This window comes from Podarcis gaigeae, assembly GCF_964106915.1.
Source record: "Podarcis gaigeae genome assembly, chromosome: 7".
Classification (NCBI taxonomy): Eukaryota; Metazoa; Chordata; class Lepidosauria; order Squamata; family Lacertidae; genus Podarcis; species Podarcis gaigeae.
The window spans coordinates 31,383,313-31,397,904 of record NC_139683.1 but is presented as its reverse complement, the minus strand read 5'-3'; the positions used below and the strand labels follow the sequence as shown (position 1 = coordinate 31,397,904).

Below are 14,592 nucleotides of genomic sequence, written 5' to 3'. Positions count from 1 at the left end.
TACATGCTTTCAACTTCAGACCCTAACTTGCATCTCCACATGTCTATTGGTGCTACTGAACAATGAATTGGGGAACAGTGAATTGATGCTTCTGAACAATGGGGTACCATCAAAACCCATGAATGTAAACTAAAATTTTGCTGGTAACCACAACTGGATGTGAATTGCATCCTTTGCAATCAAACCATTGCAGGAAATTCTGCTATATAATCTGTCTCTTTCCAGTCTCTCATTTCTTACAGCAGGGGGGTGGGGAATAGGATCTGGCTGGCAGGTTGGATCCTGTCCTTGTCTACCTACTTAGGCCATTTTGACAGGTGGACAGTGTTGCCATCTGTCAGTCACAATGATGTCAGATGACCCGCAGGTAAGAAACTTCTCTTGCAGGCAAAGCTCTGCACATGAAGGTGATTTGAATTCAAGCTGGGGATGCAAAGGAAACAATGATTAACAAGTATACTTCCTTAAGCACCATACAAATTAATACCTTTGCATTTATGAAGAATATCACAGATAAAAGATAGTCATGTAATTTGTGTATTACAGTAGGAATACAGGAGAAAGAACTCCATGATTATGCCAGACTGTGTAATCAAGGACTGGTTTCTGCCATTTCCAGAAAGATCTCTTATGAATCCTTGATAAGCTCCTTCTAACTCCCAGCCGCCAAGCAGGTTTAGCTTTAGACAAGCTACATTTAAGTAATACTGTATTTTCTTTTAGGGTTAGGTTATTTGACCATGGTAGCTGTAGCTGTGAACTAAATAATTTTATACTGGCTGATTTCACAACCCTAAATTGTTTGTTTCTTTCTTTATTTCATTTAGGGAGTTTAAGTAACAATAACTTGAGCCATATATTCAGTTTTCATAAAGAATTCAGTGAAATAGCATTATAGGTATAAGGTGGCTAAGCTAATGCATTTTTCTATCTGACATAATTCACCATTTGGGGAATATAAGTTGTGGTGTTTTTTATTATTTGGTTGCATTCCACATAAACTGATTACTACAGGACCTTGTAAGGCTATATTTGCTGACAGACCCTTATTGTTAGGATTTGTTTAAGTAAAAAGGACCTAAAATATTGTAAGAACAATTGAGAAGCAGATGATGCTTTAAACACAACTCTCAAATCAGAAACCTTCATAGTCATATGGTACTTAGATAGCTGAGTCACATGGTGTTCCTACTAAGTTCTGTTAAATCAAGTCTAATTTTAGTCCTATAAAATCAGGGGGATCAAACCATTTCTATTTTGCTGGATTGAATTTGTGCCTACTCAGTAAAGATGAGCTTTCTGTATTATCAGCATTCATTTATTCAACTTCATTTACCTTTGTGCTTAAGTGTCTGTAATGGCCTAAGTCTTTCCCCAACAGAATACTGAGATAAAAGTTTAAGGAAACCATATTTGAACTGTTAACTTTATGTGATATTGGTAAAGTTCTGCTGGATTAAATGGTATGCTCATGGAGGAAATGTTAAGTATAGATTATATACATTTAATACATAGTACACTTATGTAAGAATACATTGTTCAGCACCCACCCACACACCATGACTGGCCATATATATGAAATTTAAATTTTATTTAATAAATAAATGGCAGGACTCTGCTTCTGCGTTTGTTGCAAGGTAACTAGCCATTGAAGCAATTGTGAGCCATCCACACTTAAATGGGCCCTTTTGCCCTTTCTGCAGGACAGTTCATGTATAACTTCTTGGAGCTGCAAACTTAACAGAGCTCTGTACTTTGTATCAAATTAGTATACACATTTAGGATCACACTTCTAACCTTGGAGTTCTTTGCAATACAGTCACATTCTTGTGTTATACTTCAAAGAAAATTTTGTGTGTGTGTGTGTTGTTTGAACAAATTCATCACTTTTCATGAGTAAGCCATATGTTGCACATCTGACAAAATATACTTCAAATTATAGGGAAGCTGTGTACACACATCATACATTTTAAGCATATTCTCCCTCCTTCCCACCTTCCAATAAATAATCCTAAGAACTGTAAAGAGTCCCTCACAGAGCACCCTTAACAAACTCCAGGATTCTTGGGGGGAGGGCTTTAAATGTATGGTGCATGCATAGTCTGAGTTACTTTTTTTCTGAATAGACTTGTGGATAGTTTTTGTTTGTTTGACAACTGCATCTTCATAGTTATTACAGTCATGATTCTTGTGTCTTTTTTCTTCCATAATATTTGAAGTGTAAATAATATATATATATACATTGAATCAGTCCTGCTTTTAATTTAGTGTTTTGTTGGAGTGCTAGGAATTGTTTATTACTTTTTGTAACTATAATCTACTTTATCTTTAATTTAGTTATTTGCAATTTATTGATGTATGTCTTGACACTGCAGGAGTAATAGTATGATGGGCCTTCTTCAAATTTACTGAAATGAGAGATTACAGAACTCAAACATCCTGAAGTTCATATTTGGTAGCATTCTTCTATGTTATCCATTGAAGTTATTTATTTTTCTTGTAGCTAGTTAAAGAAACATCACATCAATTATTTGCTTATAGACAAAATATTCCACACTAACAAAAATAATCTTGGATTGGTTTGTGTGTTTGTCTTTGACAGACCTGGTATAATTGTTATCTGATAAAATCCCCAAAGAAACCTTTTTCATATACCTTTATTATATTTCTTCTGGCATACATTTCCCAAAGGATGCAATGAGAAATGGATTCCCTTCTCTGCATACCATCAAGTTCACAGTCTGTTATATAGAAAGCAGTGTTAGCTTCCTTACCTGATGAATACACAGGGTGTGTTTTGAAAAAGATAGGGATGCTTTCTTAGGGAAGTGCACTAGGAGAGGTTGATCTGCTACTCACAGACACACATGGCTGGGCAAACAGCAAATATAGCCTAATAGTTGTTCAGGAGCAAGGCTGCAGGTATTCTATTGTCAATAGCCAGGAGAAAACATGTTACATTGGACAAGCTTGAACAGTTTATGAAGGAAGATTCACACTTGCTCAGTTGCAATGCCTGCAAGAGGCATGGTTCAAGTATCCTGAGGCAGCGCAAAATTATAACATACTTTGAATACACAACCTTTATGTGCTCTCATCAAGTGCTGTATTGTCTGGCTTGGCCTAGGTCCAACTAAGGGATAGGTATTTTTAAAGTGCCGTTTTGAGGTCCCAGCTCTTTCCTTGCTTCAGGCTAGGACCACAGCCTGCAGGGTACCCTGAAGGGATCTGGTTTGAACAGTGTCTTGCCTCATCTACCACTCTGGTCCTCAGAAGACAAGGCAACCTAAACTTTAAAGCTTAACCTGTAGTCTTGCCATTTGAGGCACCTTAGACATATATTTATTTCCTTAGCTCAAAGTGTAAGTAATGTGATAGTGATCTGACAGTTCTGCCTGTACACACACACACACACACACACACACACACACGTTCTGACACCAAAGAAGGCTCTAATGAAGATATTTGACAGCTTAAAAAGCTTGCACTCATATTTTGGGTACAAGCAAGATTGCTAAAATTTTAGTCATAAAATATTTAGCAACCAGTAAAGCATTTCTGTGCCATTGCTTTTCAAATCAAATCTGTACTGATTTTCCCCTAATTTGTATGCTATTTTTAAACTGCTTCACTCATAATTCTGCCTTTCAAGTGAAATTGTGAGGCAGAAAAGGTGCTGAAGTAGTTCCCCATTTTTAAGTATATAAGAAGTATTTTGCTAGATCAGACCAAAGCCCAGATTTTTTTCTCAAGTGTTAGGTTCCCTTGGTCCTGCATTCCATCTCCATTTCACCCCAAGAAAATGGAAAGGCATGTCAAGCAAGGCATGACAGGGATAGCTATGCTTCTATTAGATTATGTACCATCACAGCAACTGTATAATCATAGAAATGTAGAGTTGGAAGGGACCATGAGGGTAATCTAGTCCAACCCCTGTGCCTGAACCCACAACCCTGAGATTAAGAGCCTCATGCTCTACTGACTGAGCTATATCCCCTGTGTAAATAAATTCTGCTTTGTTCGTTTTCCTTTACCTAAACTTAATTTTATTGGACAAGTCCAGGTTTTAGTACTTTGACACAAAACGTATTGTCTCTATTCTGTTCCTGCTATTCAAAATTATGTAACCATCTGTCTCATTTCTCTCAGTAGCCTTTTTTCTGAACTAAAAATGACTGAAGTTTCTGAATGAGCCTTAAAGGTGTTCTACCACCAACATCCAATAAATTCAGATGATATTTTCTTCCAAGCTTTTGTACCGAAGACTGATAAAAGTAATTTATTTAGCTCCCCACCCCCCAATTTCTATGACTTCATTTAGCCATTCTTATTTACCTTTTTGTCTAATGGTCTCACAATTTATGCTTCTACATAGAAATTTATTCTTCAAATTGCATCTTTACTTGGCTTATTTTAGATTTGTATTTGTATTACCAGACCTTGTGCTTTTCCTTGTTTTCTTCATTTAGATAAAGATAGGCTGAAATCCATAGTGTCTAACACAAAAGTTTTTCTAAACTAGCTCCTCACACTACCTAAGCAAGACTGTGCTGTGCACTAAAAATGGAAGCCCTGGAACAAAATTTCAAAACATAACCTATATATTTTCTGCACAAACTGGGAGTAAAATTGGAGGACCTTTGAGGTAACTTTCGAATGTATGATTTTGTGTAGCCAATTTGGTTCAGATGTGAAGCTGAAATGCATATTAAACTTTTAACAACTTAAAACATTCAGCTGTAGGTGATACAGGAAAAGATATTACAGGTAAATATATATTTTCACACTAGTTCTGGTTTTCAGCATTTTTTCTTGTGTTGATTTAATAAAGATTAGCTCTTAATTGGATGATATTTTGCTATAATATTTTATTGCTGTCAAGGGCTGGCAGTGGTAAGCAAATTAACACGTATAATGCGCTAAAAATCCTTTGTCTTCTTTCAGTCTACAAGTGACAGCATTGAACCACTTGATGTCTTGTAATTCAGTGTTTTTCATATTGCAGTGTCTCTTTGAAGTTCCTTTGCTCTGGGATGGCCACCCTGAGGTCGCTTACACAGATTGCTCTGGGTGGCTGAAATGTTTTCCCATTGGCATTTTTAATATTGAAATTTCTGGTGTTCATTTAATCTTTTGTGTATAAACTAGTCTTTTTCTGCTGTGTAGAACACAGAGGAATATTGCTAGCAGATGATGGTATACATCATATTGTGGAAGATGAGCAGGTGAATTAAACCCTGATGCTGTGGATGACATTTCTATGTAATTACAGTGTTTTAGGTAAACTGCTTAGAGACTTTTGTTGATTAAGTGATAGATAGATAGATCCTATCGCCAGAATAGACATAGGAACAGCGTAGACATCTGGGTCTGCCACAAGGACAGGCCTGTTTCCAAATTTCTGTTGTATGGCCTGTTGTGAATGGTGTGTAGCTGTTTCAGATTGGAAGGCTGTTTGCAGCAAGTACATGCCTACTCCCCAAGACATGTGAGAGGGAAGTGTAATTGTCTAGGGTGGGCTATAGTAAATTATTAAATTGTAAGTCTGTTTCCAAGGACCGTCCTATTTTGGTTACAGTGCCATGTGTAAGAAGAGCAGCATGACAGTTAAGCTCCCCATTACAGTAGAAATTAGGGTGAGTGAGGCAAATGAAAGACGCTTAAAATGTGTGTACAGATATTTTAAGAGAAATGGATGTTACATCTTCTTCACTTAGTTGCACTTTGTCAGTTTAACATTTTAGAAGTCAAACATGCTCATCGCCCATTTGGAGTGGAATTCATTTCCTGTCGTTGTTTATCCATCCGCTATTAATCACTTTCTCCCTCTCTTCCCTGGCATAGACTCATTACTTTTCAGTGCTTACTTGCCCATCTTAATTTAGTTGTTTATATTCTCAGACCATCTTGCCCCAGATTGCTGACCGGAGCAAGATGGTGTGAGCTTATTAACTCCAATCTTGACGGAACTCCACCAACTACCAATTAGTGTCCAGGCTCAGTTCAAAGTTTTTAGCCATAAGGCCTTACATGGCTCAAGACCCCAGTACCTCCAGAACAGCTTCTCCTCATATGACCCAACCCAGACACATCATTCATTATCGAAGACTTTTCTCCATGTGTCCTCTCCAAGGGAGGTGCAGAGTAGGCAATATGAGAACAGGCCTTTCCAGTAGTGGCTCTCCACTTGCAGAATGCACTCCCCAGAGCAGCATACCTGGTGCTGTCTGTTTTTATGTGCCAGGCAAAAAAATTTAATTTATCTTGGCCTTTGATCCTTAATTTGGAGGGTAACTGATTATCTCTGTGGACTTTTAAATGAGGTGGGTAGGACTTGTTCCTGTTAGATGCATATTTTTAGATGTGCAGTTTAGATCTTATTGTATTCTTGCTTTTATACTTGGTTTCATGCTTCCTGTTATTTCTATTTTTATTCTATAAATTGTTTTAAGGCAGTTCAGTGTTAAAAGTGACATAGTAACAGCAACATTTAAGCAACATTTAGCCATCACCAGCTTGCAACCCAATAAGCCAAACACAGGCCAACAGATGTATATGACCCCCAGGAGTTCTTTGTAACCCGCCCAGGGGGTCTGTGATACCATTCACATAACAAAAACTACCATAGATATATCTGAATTTTCAGAAGTAGGGGTCCATAGCTTGGCTTTTGAAAAACAGAGGTCCACAGTACTTAGCTAATTGGGAACCACTGTTCTAGTGGATTGCTTATTTAGTAACCTACCAAACTCTGGAAGCAAAGTATTACATATCTGTTATTGTCAGTAAACTGAATAAGGTGGTGAAAATAGTATATGGGTTGAATAGTTCCTCAGGCAAGAACAAGGGAAAGAGTAACTTGTCTGGTCTGAAGGTCTACAGCGGACCTGTTGTTCATCATTTGAAAAACAAATTGTAGAACTGTAGTAATCAAAATGTAAAACTGTAATAATCAAAAATCAGTTTGATTTTAATATGATTTTAATATGTTTTTGTTACTGTTAGACCAATAAAATAAAGTAGAATGAAATCTAGACTCACTGAGTGGATAGAGGCTTACATATTGAGCAAACCAGCACATTTACAATTATACATCATGTAATCTTGAATTCTGTTGTAGTTGCTTGATGGGCAGCATGAAACAGAAGAATATCTTCCTGAATCCATAGGCCTTAGTAGATGGAGTGGAAATGGGGATCTTATGTTGTGTTGTTCCTTTTAGTCGTTTCTTTGAAACTACTCAGCTCATTATGTTACATTTTATTTATTTTATTTTATGAGTTAAATTTATATACCATTCTTCATCCATCGATTCATAGAAATCAGATATGGGGGGAAATAAGGAGGAAAGTGATGGAATTTTTTTGTACAATAAGGGTAAGTTGAATTGAAAAGAATGAGGATGAAGAACAGGTGGGGATTGCTAGAACAGGAGTAATCTGTTAGGACTGTTACACAACAGAGTAGGGATTCTTTGAGAAAGGGGTTTGCTTCTCATGTTGCGCAGATGTTAAGCAATAAAAAAATGAGGCTATAATAGCCAGCTGTCAAAATCTGCTGCTTTCATTTCAGAAAAATAAGCTTTGGAATTTCTCAGTTTTAGTTAGTTTGGCTGCCTGACCCTTTTACTGTCAAATTGGCTAAAGACTGCTTAATTCTTTAAAAAAAGTGATTCAGATGTCTAATTGTTTCCACAATCTTTTTTATTGTCACCCTTGCTTCCCAAACAAGTGTAAAAATGGGCTTGATTCTGCTTCTTGCTCAACCTGATTAGACCACAAGATTCATAGGGAAAGGCAAGAAATGCCTCCCTGGTACCAATCTAAAAGCTCCTCTCAGGTTTGATTGGGTGAGGGAACCTGTATTCCCCCTATCCAGTTGAGGTGGTGGTAAGTGTATGAAATATTCCTGCGTCCTGTAACTACTATTAGCAGGAGGGCAGGAATATTGCTTCTTGATAATAGTGGTAGCTGGGTGATCCAGTTTTGGGCTAATGAGCAGATTTTGCTCACTTCACTTTGTTGCCCTCAACAATAGCTCTTTAATTTCTGCATAGTACTAAGTCGCAACCATTCACTTATGTGTAAAATATAAAATAATTTTTTGCACCATTGGTTGGGAACTAATTCAGTCCATTGAGCTCCTAGGATCTGAAATTAAAAGCACGGTTTGTCCAAGATTCCGGATCAATTACTGAGCATGTTCACAGAGTTCTGTATGTGGTATCACCCCCAGCATACATATATTCACTGCTATAAAGATACTACACCTGTATTGCTGGGATATTTAAGCATTGTGATGGAATGTGGGTCTTCAGCTTTTAAAAAACTTCAGTTTAGAGATTCTTAAAAGTATTTCCAGAGAAGTAGATGTGTTAGTGTGTGGCAGCCAAACCAGTACTGTGGCACCTAAAAGAGGAGAGCATGTTTTTAATGGCATAAACTTTCATGGATTAGAGCCTGCTTCATTTGATAAGTGAAGTGTTGTTCTAAGTGGCACACAACTGTTGGTGGCCATTTATTATTAAATTTATATGTCGAGGATGGCAAACAGCAAGTGATAAAACAATAACATCTTAAAACATCTTTTAAACAATTCTAATACAGATGAGGACTGCGCAATGGGTGGGTGTAGGAGAGATTGTCAAAAATGAGATCAGAGGGAAAGGATCTTCAAAAAGTTTAGCTCCTTCATGTGGGGATTTAATCAGAATATTGAGTTTTATCACACTACAGGATGTTTGTTTGCTATCACCTACACTTCTTCATGAATTGGCACCTCTCCCTCCCCCCCTCTTTCTCTCGTGTGTGTGTGTGTGTGTGTGTGTGTGTGTGTGTGTGTGTGTGTACACACACACCTGCACCTTACAATATCAGAAGCTGCCATATATCTGGAGAACTGTACTCTAGTAAATAAACGCTTAGGTCATAATAGGTTTGGCATAAGCTGCAAGGCACCTTGTGGTTAAAATAATTTGAGGATGTTATTCTAGGGTACAATCCAGTCTTTCAATATGCAAGCAGGTGTTTTATTCTCAAGGACCTTTCCTAATGATGTTGTTGGTTCAAGACAATCTCTTCCTTTCTTCTTTCAGGCCTGGCATCTGTAGTAATATTCATTAAATAATTGACACTAATTTACTGTCCAGCTTTTCTTATTAAGAAACTCTTTTTTCAGAAAGAACTGATGTAGCGAGCCAGGAAGTCCCTGATTTGTATCTCACCTTGGCCATTCTCACTGTGGCCATAGACATCCTATTATTATTATTATTATTATTATTATTATTATTATTATTACTTTATCTTCAGCCTATCCAATGCAACATGGGGGCAATAGTACTGATTACTATCTAGAGTTGTTGCAAACATTATTGAGGTAAAATATAGGAAGAGCTTTGAAGATCTGTGCCCATATACTCCAGACCCTATGAAATGTCTGTAGAGTAGACACAGACGCTTACCCCACAGGGTGATGAACAGCCAGCGCTCCCAGATGACACCCTATCCATGGAGGCTACACAGTGACAGTGATGGAGCTGCATTAAAGCAAAGAAGTGGTGCTGCAGCCCCTTTTCTGTTGACCAAGGCCTCCGTTTTGCAAGGCTTACTCAGAGGGAACAGGTAGGCACTGAGTAATGACTCAGATCAGGGCCCTGCTGATCCAGAAGCAGCAGAAGCAGCCAGCTCCACTATAAAATCCTTTAGTTGCTACCTGAGCATCTTTGGAACAACAGGTCCTTGGGGAAGATTCTTTGCCAACCGTTGCAACTCAGCTCCTGCCATCCAAGTTCTGCTGGGCAGCTTCCCTGCAGGTTCAGGCTTCCTGGCCAAATCTCTGCTCTTGCCGCCTTGATTGTGTAGAATAGTTCTCCATCAGGTCTATGTTTACTGCCATTTGTATCCTTCCCCACCACTCGTGGTGGAAGAAATGGGCAAGTATCTTTAAGACAGGGTCCTCTGTAACTTGGAAGTATAGTATTACATGGAAAGAACTGGTCTCTGAAATATGCATTTCCCATGTATTAATTGTGTAAACATAATTAATAAGGACATGTATATTTCAGTTGGTAATTTTTGTTCTGCCCAGTTTTAATGATAAGCATTCCAAACTGTGCAGCTTTTAATACTGTGTGTACATCATAAAAGGGTTTCAAGGGGGGGGAAAGGCTGACAGTGGTTAAACTTGGACTTGACTTCAAAGGCATTTTAGTATTTAGATAAAACAAAACCAGGTGAGAATAAAATATCAAGTTGCAATGGTGAGTGTTATGTTAGCTATTGAAATATGACTGAATTCCATGTTCTACTTATTTTCAAAGCTTACATATGTAAGCGTATATAGGTAGAACTCTTGTAAATTTAAAACAGACCACAAGGACTTGTTCATATCTAAACACACTCATAGATCTTTTAGTAGCTATAGTGGTGTGAACTCATACATGCACACTTCCCCCAGATATCTTTGTTGATTAAAATACAACATTACGATCGAACAATACACTTTGAAGCAATAAGTACAAGTTGCTGAAGTGCTGATGCTACGAACTGTCTGATGTTACTTTTTGTTTTGGAAATTCCTTAAGAATTATAGGAATTAGTCTATATTTTTACTTCTCGGCATCTTAATATGCTTGTATGTGTGACTGCTACGTTTTTCTGCAGTTCATTAAAGACATTTGCAAGAGTGTAACATTGCAAGAAATCAGTAAAAGCAGCTCCACTGTCATTTCTGTCTCTGAAATAGGTTTCCGAAAGGAAAGCCAGACATATTTCTGATATGAATGCCAAATATTTTTCTTAATGTGTCTGCCATTGAAAAGCCAAGACAACCAATTTAAATAGTGCATAATAATGATATTAATTTTTATGGTGTGTATAAGTTACATTTGATTAGTTTTTTGCATGATTAAAATTTGCAAAGCTTTTATGGCCCCCGGGAGCCTACCTGTAATAAACAGCTCTCACCTTCGAAACCATAAAACAGGCTTGCAGTACTTGAACATTATATCTAATTGCCTTGCTACATCAAAGGAAGTACCAGAGGACTGAGAAAAATCACAGAAGGGAGGAGGGGTAGAGGGCAGTTTCACCTCCAAAGGTTATGTGTTTGTGGCTTGGTGGAGCCCTGTAAAGTTATGGCCTAAAAACTGCTGTTTGCGATTAAGTTGATGGAGGAAAGTCTACCCCACAATCTCTCCCTGCTGCTGACACAGAGTCTTTGTTCACATTTAGATTTCTCAAACTGTTGCCAGGGTCAGGCAGAGGTCAGACACCATGATGATGTATAGGAGAACATGTCTGGGAATTTCTCTCATACTTAAAACACATACCAGAAAAAGAGCACCCTGCAAAAATTGTCTGATGAGACCCAGATGATGATACTTTGGCTATTCTTTTAGTACCTTCATGATTTTCTCTTTGCCCATCTCCCTCTCTCCCTCTCTCTCTGTTTTATTAATGATTACCATGACAGCCTTTACAATTTTATGCCCCCTCAAGATAAGGACACTCAGTATCACTCTGACACTTCATTTTCCTGCCCAAAGGGAACGGACTGGTAAATCTAGGAGGAGGAGAAAATAATGTCCATTCCAGAGCTCGAGTCAAAATGAAAGTGCCAGAGGCTGTATTAGCCCATAGGTTCTGACTAGATGCATGGTGTGAGTGTGTGTGCCTGTGTACTTGGCATTAATACAACCCAATCTAGTCACGATCACAGACTTACAGCATCCCAAACTGTGCTCCCCCATCACCCTTAACAAACATAGTCTTGCTTCCTACTGTGACCAGGGAGCCTACAGTGTTTGATTAGTAATACCACTGAGAGAGGGAAAGAAGAAGAAAGCATGCTAAGGCAGTGAGAATTGTTTATTCCATTTGTGCTGGTCATTCTGCATCAATATTTTTTTTTAAAAAATGAGGATTGCCTCCGCCCTTTCAAATACAGTTGAATGAAGTAGTCATTGATATCTAATTTGCTAGCATTTATTTGTATACACAAACAAAATCAATGCAAAACATTCAGATCCTTTTAAAATTAAAAGTTGTAAACATTTTTTTTAAAAAAAATGAAATGTGTTTTTTTAATAGTTCGGCATTGCTGATTCCAATTGTTTACCCGTGCATGCAGCTCCACTGCAGAGTTGGCAAGTAAGGCACTAAGTAGCAATTTTTCTGTGCTCAGCTGCTCCATATGACAGAGGATATTTCATTCTGCTGTCAGAATGTTATTAATAAAACATGGGGTGCGGAAGGGGCCACGATTTCCCCTTTCAATCACTATAGCATTTACAATGAAAATTTTATGCAGTGTGTAATTTTCAGTTAATGCTTGACACTTAAAATGTCGGTAGCTGCATTTTGTACGGTTCCTGAAGGGTTAATTGTATCATGTTCCCTGCGTAAAAGCTCTGCTTATCAAAAGTGAATAGAGGAGTGTATGCAAATGTATGTCTGTGACCTTTTGCCTTTCCAGGGTTAATTTATATGGTCATTAAAGATTTTATGAAATTGAGCAGCCTGGTGTTTTGAATCCCATTTTACCTTCCGCTCCTAATTTGTATAATTCCTACCTGAACTGCGAAATATGACTTTCTTTCTTTTTTTGTTTGTATTGCAATGAAAACAGCATGCTGTGCTGTAGGGAGTTGCAAGTCTGGTTATCTGGTATTACTCAGATTTCTAAAATTCATTAAAATGTGACATCAGCACAGTCAGAGACAAATGATCACAAGATGAAAAGGAACAGTAGGCCTTTCACGGATTAGTGCTACATGGCCCCAGCGTAGAAGCTAACTGCATAAACAGATTAATCCACTAGTAGCAGCATAGCTAAGATTTACAGAATAATTAAATTGGGTTGAGTTACTGTGAAGATTTTCATGTAATCTAGCTGGTGTGAACATGTAAGTGAGGTGTGGGTATTGCTGCTTCCTTAGAAGCAATATACCAAGTTGTGTCATTTACCTTGAATAGCTCCTCCTGGAGATGAAAACTGAGAGTTCTCAATGTTTAGATCCAACACAGCACTTACATATTGCAATTAGCAGGATGTACAGATTCTAATAGGATTTATTTTACTTTTGAAAGCTTTTCTTTGCTTTCAGCTATATTGCTGCATGTGCCTTCTTTGTTCAGACCCGATTTGTGTTTACGTTTAGGTTTGTATTGAGTCAAATCACTTACAGCCAGTGAATGGCAAATATGAAACATCTGATTTGTCACACTGGCTAGCGCTGTGTGTTCTGATAAAGAAATGTTTGCAATTTCTGGACTGAATCTGAAATTTTGCAAATGATTAATCATTAATACTGAATCTCTTTTAAGGTGCTATTCTTTTCACTTATTCCTTTCTGAGATAAATATATACAGTTAGTGCAGATCTAATTAAAGAACATGTTTACAATTAATGTTGAATGGTCCCTAAGTTAGCTTCTTTTAATTTTTTGTGCTCATTCGCAGAAGAACAAGTTGAAGATGCAGAAGGGTCTGCTAAAAGCTCATCAGTGTCTGTTGCTGATGATAAAGACACGTGTGAGAAAGAGAGAAATAATAGTGAAGGCAAAAAAGCTAGTAAAGACTCTGGTAAGATGCTAGAATTTTGTCACTCTTTAAAAAATCTTATTAAATAGTCTTTCATTTAAAACCGTCTGGACATTCCTGTTATTATCTACTGCATGTGTATTTTGCATGTGATTTCTATCAGTAGCCTTCCATTGACCTATTTTTAATCATAACCATCTGACAGGATAGATGCGGATAAGTTGAAGAATATTACAGGACGACTAGTGAGATTATTTTTTAATCAAATCAGTTTGTGTGCTTGTAATTTTTTAAGCGCCTTTCATTAATCTTAGCTGTACTTGTGATTCCTCTGATGGCATATTAATTTTTCATAAGCGTAGGATTAGATACCACTTGAAAATTTCCCCTGCTTTCAAATTTTGTTTGCCTTGCAGCCCTAAGAATGTAGGAAAGCTTCTTCTCCCACCCCAGCTCCTGTTCTTGATATATGATCACTTAGATTCAGGAATCTTCCTTCTTCCTGGGCATTTATCTAGTATTTAATTGGGGGGAGGGAGAATACAGAAAATCCAGTGAAAAAGTTTACAGATGATTCAGCCTAAGAAAGAGGAAATATCATTGAAAACGGATTATGAGTTGGGTAATATTGATCTCTGGGAATATACAAAGCCCAGTAATGAAAGCTACTGTCTTTGAAAACAAAACTCTTATGTCATGACATTTACTTGTGCACAAACAAACCCAAGGCCAGCATCTGGCATGGATACACAAGGCTTTTCCTGTGTTTGATTTGGCAAATATGTGACTTCATCCATGCTTTTTATGTATGAGATGGAAATCTATGGTCACAATGAATATTACATTGGCTACTTCTGCTGCACGCTATTCCTAGTTACATTATGCTGGATTCATTGAAGCAGAAGAAGTGCTGAAACAGGTTGAAGCCTATTAGTTTCAGGTAGTCATATATCTTTCCCTTGTATTCCAAAGACAGCAGCATATAAAAGTGCTTGTATTCACTATAAAGACGTTTAGTTATACAGAAAATGCCATTTTACATGCAAGTTTA

At 37.5% G+C, this 14,592-nt stretch overlaps 1 protein-coding gene across 10 annotated transcripts in view; it reads left to right on the top strand.

Annotated features, from left to right (window-relative positions):
* The window catches only part of ZFHX4 (zinc finger homeobox 4), a 177,692-nt gene that overhangs the window by 130,168 nt on the left and 32,932 nt on the right, over nucleotides 1–14,592 (top strand). For 7 of the 10 annotated variants that reach the window (XM_083747496.1, XM_083747495.1, XM_083747494.1 and 4 more), the window contains exon 5: nucleotides 13,461–13,583. The exons of the other annotated variants lie outside the window; for them this stretch is intronic. In XM_083747496.1, the coding sequence (XP_083603622.1) occupies nucleotides 13,461–13,583 (123 nt within the window). The remainder of the gene's footprint in view (nucleotides 1–13,460; nucleotides 13,584–14,592) is intronic. 10 annotated transcript variants of the gene reach the window in all.